The sequence below is a fragment of the Myodes glareolus genome, chromosome 15, assembly GCF_982192425.1.
Source record: "Myodes glareolus chromosome 15, mMyoGla1.1, whole genome shotgun sequence".
Lineage (NCBI taxonomy): Eukaryota > Metazoa > Chordata > Mammalia > Rodentia > Cricetidae > Myodes > Myodes glareolus.
In genome coordinates, this window is record NC_142040.1 from 70,749,760 (window position 1) to 70,761,913 (window position 12,154).

The 12,154-nt window shown below is 52.1% G+C and overlaps 1 protein-coding gene across 1 annotated transcript in view; it reads left to right on the plus strand.

The window, feature by feature from the left end:
- Positions 1 to 11,280, plus strand: part of Dap (death associated protein) — a 48,823-nt gene extending 37,543 nt beyond the window's left edge. The window contains exons 3-4 of the mRNA XM_048457003.3: positions 9,081 to 9,123; positions 10,058 to 11,280. Of these exons, the coding sequence (XP_048312960.1) occupies positions 9,081 to 9,123; positions 10,058 to 10,171 (157 nt within the window). The 3' untranslated portion in view covers positions 10,172 to 11,280. The remainder of the gene's footprint in view (positions 1 to 9,080; positions 9,124 to 10,057) is intronic.
- The last annotated feature ends 874 nt before the right edge of the window (positions 11,281 to 12,154 follow it).

Consider the following 12,154-nt stretch of genomic DNA (forward strand, 5'->3'; position numbering starts at 1 on the left):
TCCGCCCTTCCTGGCGGGAGCTCCATTAGCAGGTGTCGCGTCAGGGTTTTCTCCTGTGGGAGCCATAGTCGAGCTTGAATCTAGAACTGCACACTTTGTCCTTTGAACTGTGGACATCCCCCGCCCCTAGAAACCCTGTCGTCGTAAAGCACGCCCCTCGAACCTGGATTTTATTTCTAGACGCAACAATTAACACCCAAGTTTTCAGTACCTGCCTAGTCAGCACCGGCGATTCCATGAACTTCCTTCTAATTGAAATTCAAAAGAATGCCCTAAAAACATCACTGTTTTCAGAATCAAAGATGGGAGAGCTCTAAGTGTGCTGCTTACTGAAATCAAGGAACTTGTAAAGCTTTTAATGCACATGTGGTTTTATGCACGGCCTGATGATCACACAGACTGTTCTCAGGCTGCTCCGGGTAACAGCACACAGGCATCTCCTACCCGATTCCAGCATGCTTTCCAGACATCACTACAGACAGGTCCCACTCCTGGTTCTGTATGTTGCTGCCTTTCACCAACCAGAACCTTTCAACCACAGTTCACCTCCCATCCCTCCTCCCGCCCACCCTCATCTCCTCCCCAGCCCACCCACTACCCACCCCTCCCAAAGGGTAAGGCCTCCCATGGGGAGTCACCAAAGCCTGGCCCAGTAAGTTGAGGTAAGACCAAGCCCCTGTCCACTGCATCGAGGCTGAGCATGGCATCCCACCATAGGGAATGGCTTTGAAAAACTAGCTCATGCACCAGGGCTAGATCCTGGTCCCACTGCCAGGGGCCCTCAAATAGACCAAGCTACACAACTGTCACCCACATGCAGAGGGCCTAGTTTGGTCCCATGCAGGATCCACAGCTGTCGGTCTAGAGTTCTGAGTTCCCACGAGCTTGGTTCAGCTGTCTCTGTAGATTTCCTGTCCTGACCTTGACACCCCCACCCCCCGCCTCGCTCATATAATCCCTCCTCTCTCTCTCTCTGATTGGACTCCCGGGGCTTGGCCTGGTGCTTGGCTGTGGATCTCTGCATCTGGTTCCATCAGTTACTGGATGTAGGCTCTATGATGGCTTTGGGGTAATCACCAGTCTGATCGCAGGGGAAGGCCAGTTCCGGCGCCCTCTCTGCCATTGCTAGGAGTCTGAGCTGGGGTCATCCTTGTGGGTTCTTGGAATTTTTCCTAGCACCAGGCTTCTCCCTCACCCCATAATGGCTCCCTCTATCAAGCTATCTCTGTCATTGCTCTCGCTCTCCTACTCCTTCCCTCTCCCCCGCCCCCAACCATCCTGTTCCTTCATGACCTCATCCCTTATCCCCTTCTCTCTACTGCCCCTCCCAGTTTACCCAGGAGATCTCATCCTGGGATTCCCCTCCCCAGGGCGATCCATGTGCCCCTCTGAGGGTCCCCCTGGGAGGAATTCTTAAGTTACGGTTCACAAGACAAAATTAATTCCACCGTTGCCCCCAAGTGTGAGCTTGCAGACAGGTGTGTGCTACACGCAGCCACAGGGTTATTCGTTTAAGCCTCCAGATGTCGCACGAGTGGACCTCACTCCCATTTTACAGACAGACAATGAAGCCAGGAAGCTGCCCATCTGGCCCCAGAGCCTCTGTCTCCACAACCGACACCCTCCAGGCCCCTTCACACACTTAGCTCTGTGCTCCAGGGTGGTGAGAACACAGAGCAATAACGGACTTGTGTGGCCCGGGGTCTCTCCTCTGCGGTGGGATGAAGGGAGTGACTCTCGGGCGCCAAGGTCATCACCACGTGACGGCTGTCCTCTGTGTCAGGGAAAGAGCCAAGAAAAAGGGGACAGAGAAAGGGTTCGATTTTTTTGGTCGTAAAGAGTCCTAGCCAAGAACAGCTTTCGGGAACTCTCTAGTGATAAGGCGAAGGTCACAGGCCCTCCTGAAGCAGCTGGCAGTTCTCACAGTGTGTCCTGAGTGAGTGCACAGTGAGGTGTTAAGTAGAAGCCAAGCTAACCCTCACCCAGCACTAGGAATTTAGCTTCTCTTATGTGGAAGGTTCAGCCTTCAAGATCCAGTCAACCAAGCCTTAAAGAGAAGTGCGTTAGAGTCCCCAGCAGGAGCCACTGCATCACACGGAGGCCCCAGCCCCGGCCACCTCTGGACACTTGGGAGAATGCCCTGGACTTAGGATATCTGCAGGAAGGACTAGGCACTTAGGACCGATTCCAGTGAGGAAACTTCTCCTTGTTGCCAGGCAGCTCTAAGACCAGACTGACCATGAACATCTGCTAGCCCTCTTGGGAAACACGGCCAATTGCGTGTGCCAAAGGCTCGGGCTTGGGTCCTTCGCTCTCGGGTTAGCCACACTGGAAGTGCTCAGGTTGAGTTCCACCTCCTCCTAGACCCACCTGACAGTGATTCCCCTTAGAAAACGCTGGGCTTCCTGATGCTCTGAAAGGACCGACGGCGCCACCTGGTGGAGACATCCAGAGCAGGCAGGAAGCAGCCTCAGCTGGCACACTTGAAGAATGCCTTTACAAACCCCGTCTGGGTGCAGTGGGGTGAGACAAGAGCCTCCACGTGGCAGCCATGCTAATGAGTATTCAGGTGTCCATGAAATTAATAACCCCAGTAGTAGAAGGCCAGGCCAGAAAGGTATTAAAAGGACAGAGAGTGGCCGGAAAGGACTCTTCTGCCTGTTTGTTAGGCGATGCTTTGGGAAACACCCCAGGTAGGAACTCTGGGGGCACACAAGGCTACAGGTTCCAAACAAAGCTGAAATAAACTTCCAGGGTTTGCTCCCAAGGTGTCATAATTCTGCTTCCATGCAAAGGGTAGGCAGCTCGTTGTTGACAGCCCCCCACTTTCCCCTGAGCCAGGCTGGCACCCCCTCCAGGGAGGCCAAAGCCAGGGCCCAGCTATAGCTCTTCACTGCCCTTGGGCACCAAGTCCCTTTCCTTCGAGTTTTGACTTCGGTACACTAGGAGCTGAAGAAGCAGCTGTGTGGATGAGGTCGGACACATACCAAGTGGAGTGAGGCCCGGAGAGCTGTCTGTCTGTCTTTCACGTGCAGTGCGGGGGTCGGTGATGGTGTCTGTTCTGATTGGAGACCTTTCCGTTTACTGTGCGTAAGCAGGGTGGGGTTTCATATGTCTGGAGGAGCCGAGGATAAAGCACCCAAGCTGGTTAGAAACGCATGCCTGGGAAGCAGGTGGGGACCCGTTGTCATCACTGTCGTCATCTTAGCAGCTGACTTGGGGAGTGTGTGCTATATGCTGAGCCCTATGAGTGTGTTGCACACCCACATAAGCACCTGAGGAAGTAGGGTGTGTTGCCCGTCCTTGTTACACACAGGGAACTAAGCACCGCGGCCTGCCAGCTGGTGCATCAGCAGAGCTGGGATCCCAGCGCAGACCACCTGAGCGCCTGCCCCACTCTCTGGTGGCCGGAAGTCACCTTCCCGCCGGTCCCTCCCCTCATGCCTGTCCTTTGTGCTGTGATTCAGTGCTGTTTGGAGCCTTTCTTGGCTCCACTGTGCTCTTGAATTGAGCTCATGAATTGAGCTGTTTGAGACACTGGGGCAGGTTACCAGGCAAGAGCGTGGCCTGAGAGCCCCTGAGCTCAGCACTGGGACTCAGAACAAGTCTGCAGCTCTTGGGCCTGCCGTTTCCTCCATCACACTAAAGTGATACTTGCCGGGGAGACTCGATGAGCTAGTATCCTATGCGTGAGCTCCCCGTGTGCTGCTTAAATGTTGTAGGCATAATTGGCAGGTTTTAAAGAAAAAAATTACAAAGTCAAAAAGCAAATGTTTAAATAGATTTGAATGAGGTCCGTCAAATGAGGGCTTCTTGGATTGCATTTTCATTGCTTTCCTTAAAAAGCTGTGTCTTAGACTCGTATACAGAAGAAAATACCTCAGGTGTGAGGCTCTTCAAACTAAAGATGCCTGTGATGGTGGCCATGGCCCTGGACAACCTGGGTTGTCCAACAAGTCTGGCTCCCAGGACTAACCTGCTATTCTAAGCACTTAAGAGGAGGAGAGAGTAGGTGGAGTCAGTGAGAAGCCATGTAGCTGCCACTGGAGACAGACACCTCCACTGGAGCTTGTTGAAACTTTGCCGGTAGGCCATGACCTCATGGGATGCACAGATTAATGGAGATGGGTTAGTTTAGGATGTAAGAGCTAGCCAATAAGAAGGTAGAGTTAATAGGTCAATCAGTTATTTAATTAATGTAGTTTCTATGTGATTATTTGGGTCTGAGCAGCTGGGAAACGAACGAGCGGCCTCTGACAATAGACCCTGTTGAGAGTTCAATGTGGATTTTGATGGGAAAAAACGGCACTGACCTGTGTGCGGGGCACCTGGAGTCACTGTCCTGGTGACAAAGAAGCAGCCTCCCCCAGTGGCTAGGAAATACTCCTGCTTCTAATAGGAACTAACTCCTTCTGGCCCACAGTTCCTCAGAATCTTTGTTCAGTTTTTTTGTTTGTCTGTTTGGTGTTTTGAGACAGGGTTTCTCTGTGTAACATCTGGTTGTCCTGGAACTCACTTTGTAGACCAGGCCAGCCTCGAACTCTGAGATCCGCCTGTCTCTGCCTCCCAAGTGCTGGGATTTACAGGTGTGCACCACCACCTCCTGGCCTAGTTCCTTGAAATCTTACTAAGTGATTTTAAAGATTGGAGAGGCTTGAGGCCAAGGGAGGGCAGGGGTGGCTGCCGTTTCTTGAGAGAAAACAATGGTCAAGTCTTCCAAACTGCACCGGCCAGAAAGATTTCCATCAGAGAAAAGGAGCAAAGTGGTGCTTGTGGCTGTAGACCCTCAGACGTGTAGGGGTGCGCATCCGGCCTCGGACACGTAGGGGTGCAGTGCCCGGAGTCCTGGAGCGCTCGAGTCCAGCTCCATACCACAGAGCTCCTCCATCATGAACATTGGTTTGAGTTACCGGGTCTTCAAGTGTTGTTCTTGAGCTCCCTGTGGGTCCTTAGCTTATGACGGTCGCCCCCCCCCAAGCCTCCCTGTGATGGATGGGATAGGAGAGGTCATTCTTTCCCCTGCGGTCTCCTTCCAGCCCTCAAGCCCTTGCAGCCATTTAAGGTTATGATGGGGGAAGACTCAGGGAGTGGTAGGATGTTAAAGTGGGGACCGGGAAAAGGCTTGCCTCCAACCTGCCCTGGACGTTGGAGCCAGGGCCACACTAGGCAGCTTCTTCTACATCTGTTTTCTCCTATCCTGATTCTCACACCTCCTGTCACTCAGTGCAAAGCCCCACCCACAGGCCACTGCTGGAGTGGAGATAGAGGAGGCAGGTAGAGGGATAGTACCCAAGGCAGCCTTGCGGTATGATCAACTGTTCTTGATGCCCGGAAGCAGGTGTTGATGGAAGGTCCCTGGTAACCTGGTTTCCAGGCAACTTGAACAGCAGTTATGACATAGTAATTCAGAGTTCCAAGCCATTTTAACACAGTGAATCTTGAGATTAGGATGGTAAGTTCCTCGGTGTGCAAGAAGGGGTTAGACTCACATCCTTTCCATCTCTGATTACTTCCTCACCGTGGTACCAGGACAGCAGCCCTCCCCAAAGACTCCTCAGAGCTGGCTGCACGTTGGACAGATGGGCCTGGTGCCTTTGCGGCTGCAGCTCCCAGGGTGGTCCCTGCCAGAAGTAGCCAGCATGTTCTGAGACTGCGCAGCCACAGCCCCTTGGCTACATGAGGAGGTTTGGAACTAGCAAACTCACTCCTCTCTGCAGTTAAATTGGCATGCGGTAGAGAAAGCTCTGACCTGTTAGCCCCACCACAAGCAGTCGGCGAAACAGAGATGCCAGGACGTTTCTGAACTGTGCAGTAAGGTGAAGTCTCTTCAGCTCCTGGAGCAACAGAAACTACTTCAGGAATTTCAAGTGATTTTGCTATAGTTGCTAGAATGTAAGCATTCGTGCACTTTCTAAATACTAGGACCTTTGCCTACACACACACACACACACACACACACACACACACACACACACACACAGCCTAACTGTGGCTTCCTTCAAAGGACCCTTGCGGCATAACCCAGATGCAGAGCTATGGGAGGTGGGCTGGAAGCTCACGCGATACTTCTTCAACCATTGCCTAGCAGGGCTGGCGTTGAGTACAACAGCGTCCCAAGGACCTCCCTTCGGTCCGTGTTCTGCCCCCAGTCTTTCTGGGCTGTGACCTTGTCCCTAGTCTACCTCCGACTGCCTCCCACATACCGTCAGAACAAAGCACAGCTCCTGCTTCCAGCGGAGTAAGTTTATTCCAAGAGCGTGAATATGGATTCCCTAGAAGTTAATATGGACCAGGAACGTGAGTTTGGATTGCTTCCAGTGAATTGTTCGACCACGGAAGCAGCTACATGAACCAAAGAAGTCCTAAATCAGTGCATTTGAGTGGGAGAGAGGTCAGATGGCAAAGCCCTTGCCGTACAATCGTGATGGCCTGAGTTCCAGAACCCAGCTCAGAAGGAAAGTGTGGGAGAGTGCACTGTGATCCGTGCTGGGGACATGGGTACAGGCAGATCCCTGGACTCGCTGACCAGTCGGCCAGACCTGCTCTACACACACTAAGCCCGAGAGGACCTATGTCAAACAAACATAATAAATAACGTGGATGGTGCTCGAGGAATAACCCAAGGCTGGCCTCTCGCCTCTACACACACGAGTACACACAGAGTTGTATCAATGCACCTACCAGGCTCATCAGGTAGGGAGGGGATCGTTTGCGCTGTAGGGTTCAGACCGTCTGGTGACATCCTTGGGCTCGGGGTTGGTGGCAGCTGGTGGCCCAGTCATGCTTAGTTAACACCTTCCAAAGTGTTTGAATAGTAGTTGAAAGAGCAGGTACAAAGGTAGACAATGAAGAGCTTTTAAAATAACCAGAGCGCCCAAACTCACTTAAAGCAGAATCTCAAACCCAGGTGTGGCTCTGTCGGGACGCTAGTTCATGGTGCCCCGCTCCCTACTTCAGACTCATCGTAGCGTGTATGAACTGCACCATGCATCTCTCCAAGAAATCAGTGCCCGTAACAGGATTTTATATGTAGACATATGCCTGCCATAGCTCAGTTCAGCAAGCAGTTTCTGACACAGTGTGATTACTTTTGTAAGAAAAAAAAAAAACGAAGAAGAAAAGAATACGACGAGATCCACAGGAATTGGGCAGGAGAGCCACGGCAGTAGCAGCGTGAGATCGCAGCAATTGAACGTGTCTGGGCTCATCTCTCTTCCCTCAGGGAACACGTATTACTTCGATGTTATATTCTGCCCCTCAGGACTGCAGACAGTTTCAGGGAGCTTAATATGAATTAAGATGTTAAGAATTGACACGAACACAAAGAAAACTTATACGATTAATATGTCCTAATAAAAAAGTTTTAAAAACACATAATGCTGGGGCACTACAGAGAGGTGGATCCTGGGGACTCCCTGGCCATCCAGCCTATACTCAGCAAGTTCAGGCTAGAGAGGGGCCTTGTCTGAAAAATTGTGTTCTGCCCCTGAGGTTGACCTCTGACCTTCACACACACACACACACACACACACACACACACACACACACACACACACACACACACACATTTTTCAAGTAGTGAGGCAGGAGAGATTGTTCAACAGTTATGAACACTAGCTGCTCTTCCAGAGGACCTGGGTTCTATTCCCACAACCCATAGGGCAGTTCACAAGGCACCTCCAGTTCTGAGGGATCTGACGCCCTCTTCTGGCCTCTCTGGGCACCAAGCACACAAGCGCTACACAGATGCATGCAGGAAAATACCCATAAACATAATTTTGGTTTTGTCTTTTAGTTTTCAGTGACTTTTTTTTGCCTTTATAATTCTTAGGGGGGGCACCAGGGCCAGGAGTTTGCTTTGACGCGAGTCTCCCCAGTTAGAAACTTCCAGAAGCCATGGACCCTGGGGACCCTAAAAAGGAATACCCCGTGTGAAGCTGTTTCTGCCCCCACTTCAGGGAAGCCTGTTTCCAGTCTCATAGACTCACAGCCTCACTCATTCCAGCAATAAAAGAATCGGTGCTTTTATGTAATTCTGCTGTTATTTGCTGCAATCCGTTTCCACTCTCTTCCTGGACTAACCTCAGAAGCGGCCCCACAGCTCCTGAGCCCCACAGTCCCCGAGTCCCACAGCTCCCGAGACTCGCCGCTCTGAGCCCCACAGCCCCGGAGTTCCACGGCCCCCTGAGCCCGGCCGCTCTGAGCCCCATATCTCCTGAGCCCCATGGCTCCCTGAGCCCCACAACCCCGGAGTCCCACGGCCCCCTGAGACTCACAGACCCTGAGCCCCGCCACTCCGAGCCCCACAGCTCCAGAGTCCCACAGCTCCCTGAGCCCCACAACCCCGTGTAACATGTTGGGCCTGCTTGTTTGTGTTTTCTGTCCCCGCCTGGTACCCCACAACCGGCAAGCCCCAGAGAAAATCAACCACACAAGAGATCTCTAACCCTAACCCTAACCCTAACCTATAAGTTATAATGCTTATTGACCCATTAGGTCAGGCTTCTTACTGGCTAACTCTCACATCTTGATTAACCCATTTTTCTGATCTATTTTAGCCATGTGGCTCAGTACCTTTTTCAGTGGGGCAGCTCACATCCTGTGGCTTCGGTGATCTGGGCAGGAGTGGGAGGAATCAACTTCCTCCTCCCCAGAATTCTCCTGCTCTCCTTGCATCATTTCCACTTCCTGTCTGGTTTTCCCGCCTACACCTCCTGCCTGGCCAATCAGCATTTTATTTAAAACATGATTGACAGAATACAGACAATTCTCCCGCACCAGCCCCGGGGTCCCATGGCCCCCTGAGACTCACAGACCCTGAGCCCCACCGCTCCGAGCCCCATATATCTCCTGAGCTCTGAGACTCATAGTCCCAAAACCTTGCAGCCCCCAACCTCCTCCCCAGCCTGGTTGTTGACAAAGCAACAGAGGAAAGAGGTCAGCTTCCCCGTTCCTCTTTTCCCTCCTCGGTGGCAGAAGCCGCCACTGCTCATTCTGGACTCCACAGCCGCCTTGCTCTTTTTCCCCTTGTGTGAATCATTCATTAAATCCTCTCCCCCCCCCCCCCCTCTGTTTTCCAGCCCGCCTAAACCAACAGTGTACATCTCCGGTGTTATTGCCCGGGTAAGTGTGACCTCTGCACACAGACACCTGATCCACTCCTGGAAGAGTGTGGGCGCATGAACTCCCATGCAATCTCTTCTTGCCTATGCCTTTAATAAACACCAGTGCTTCAGTGGGTAGAAATCAGTGACGCCCACAGCTGATCACCTGCCTGTTCCCCACAGGCTATGGCTCTGGGCCTTAAGTAGCCTGGCCTGCACATGTTTTCCCAGTGTCAGTACAGCGGATGACACAGGAGGCTTACATGAAATGCCAGTTCTGTATCTGTGAGTGAGGGTTTAGTATTATACAGCCAGGCATGCCCATGTGGGTCCTGCCTGACTGCTTTTGTTTGCGGACCCTTGGACTACACTCATGTTTTCTGCCACCATTGCTGGAGACAACTTTACCAACAGAACTGCCTCAGCCATCTAAGCCCTAGGGCCAGCCAGCCCATGGCAGGTCGACTGTGGGCAAGAATATTAACTGTCTGCATGGGGCCAGATTCAATCCGTGATTACACAGTTCTGTCTGCCCTTGCCTGGATCAAACCCCACTGTTGGCATAAGAAGCCGAGCATAGCCCACCCCTTTCTCCAGGCCCCCGCAGGCTGCTTCTGCACCAGCTCTTCCCCAAGCCTGCCCACTGCCCTGCTGCTGGATCCTAGTTTGAGACTCTGCATTTGGCCTGTCCTGCTCCCGGTTCAGATGACAGAAACAGACCTAGAAGGGACCACAGCTGGGTCTTCTCCAGGCAAACCTGCAGGCACCTTCACTTTCCAGCAGGGACTCAAGCCTCTGCTCTGTGCTTCTGCTGGCCTGCAGGGCCTGGCAGCTGCAGAGGTAGCCTGGTACCCACTCATCCCCAGCACTGCAGCAAAGGGTGGGGCTCAGTTCAGAGAACTGTCTACCCCTTTCACTTCCTGTTAACCAGCTTGTGTGTTGTCTCCTCGCAGGGTGACAAAGACTTTCCCCCGGCGGCTGCACAAGTGGCCCACCAGAAGCCGCATGCCTCCATGGACAAACATGTTTCTCCAAGAACACAGCATATCCAACAACCTCGCAAGTGACCTGCGCTCAGGCCCCTGCACCCTCTGCAGCCACAGCACCCAGGCCCGCCCCCTACGATGCTCCCCTGACCAAAGGAACTTGCACTTTCCGGGCAGTTTACTAAGTTCAGAAGCCTAAGGCAAAGCAAAGTGAACCCTCATTGTCTCAGATCCCCATATTTAAAACTAGAGAGGCTCCAACTGCAAAAGTTTTCCTTGAGTCCGAGTTGTGTGTCACTGAAGGGTCACCATACCCCACCCCCAAGAAGTGCCATTGGCAGAACATGGCGAGTCCTGAGGAAGTCCTTCATACTGGCAATCTCTTAAAGTTCTTACTCTTGGTCCTAAGAGGAAGAAGTCACCTTGGGGAGATTTGATAAAGTTAGAAAAACAAAACACTATGATATGGATTTTATAAATTGTTATTACTTCCTGCCCTAGGATACCCTGTACTGGCCCCAGTTCATGGCTGCAGAATTCCTGCTTTTCTGAAAAGTTAAAGGGCTCCCTTAGCCATACATAGAACCTTCTAGAGTGCTGCTGCTCACAAAGTACTCCTGGCTGTCCCGATGCTCTGTGACCTGCAGCATCTGCACCACCAACCATTCTGGAACTATGCACCAGGCCTGTGCCATTTCACTGAAGGAGGGGCGGGCTCCTTGAATCTTATAATCAATTTGGTATTTCACTGGAGGAGGGGCAGGCTCTTTGAATCTTATAATCAATTTGGTATCCCAGGAGTAGGCTTAACAAGGAGCAGGACATACACCTCGAGACCCTGTTTGGTCAGTCTCTTTGTTCTTAATTACTGAAGGCCTCTTCAGTACCAAGAACCAAGGCTCACACTAGAGACCCAGGCGTGGGTGCAACACTACCATGGAACCCACAGCCTTGCTCTGTCATATGGGACCAAACATAGGCAAGGACCTTAGAGCAGGTAACACCAGGTCCCCTGTGCAGACCTTCTCACCTTCTGGTACCCAACTCCTGAAACATCCATAATCCCTTTTAGTTCAGCAACCTGAGGGGCCGCCCGTGTTCCGTGTGCTCTGAGCTATCCCTGGTGTGCCTCTGTGGGCTCTAGGTCGCTGAATGTGACATGTTTCCGTAAATAAATTTAATAATCTTAATCAATGACATTGAGAATATGTTGATTATAATAAAGCTCCTGCACTCTGCCTCAGTCTCTCTTTTATGTCTCAGAGATTCCCTTTTTCAGCTCCCCGGGGCTGCCGGCTGTTTCGGTGGAAGAACAGCCAGGCACACGTGATGGATATCATCAGCACCGATTCCCCGCACAGACCCGAGCTCTTGGGCACCTGGCAAGTTGAGCATAGTCACCTCTGTAACTGTCAGAAATGGAAAGGCTTAATTCAGCTGATTGGTGTGTCCTGCATGGGCCCAGCAGCTGGCCCTGTGCTGGGTAGGCCCTTCCAGGGCAGAATTAAGCGAGAATTATTAGTAGTAAGCCCAGGGGTGCTGCTGAACAGCTTCTGATAGGCACGACACTTAGCTATTTCAGGTCTTCCCAGACAAGAAAGTCATCCTGATTGCTAAGGCTGCAGCCCCGGCGTCGGGCCGCTGAAGTTTTCCCACCCACAGCTAGATGTAAATCAAGGAGAACTTGAGAGGCTGAGAAAGAAAGATCGGGAGTTGAAGGCCACCTCGCATGTGGCCGGTTCTGCACTTTGGCTAGTCCGGTCACTCGTGGAGGCCACTATCGCTCTTCGGTGTCTTGATTCATAACAGCAATGTTGATCTTTACTTTGCATCCAGGGACAGAGCTGTTCTTGGTAACTAAGTGTGACACCATAACACCCCTGAACTTGTCACCTGTTGCAGGTTTCAGAACTAGCCCCGGAACAGACAGGCAGAGAGAAGACAGAGACCGAAGCGCTGGGGCCCCACATTGTGAGTGGCTGCCTCAGGTACAGCGTCTTCTGCTGTTTGTGGTTCAGCCGCATGTCTGTAGTCCCAGGGCCCCTGTGGCTCAGGATCACCTTT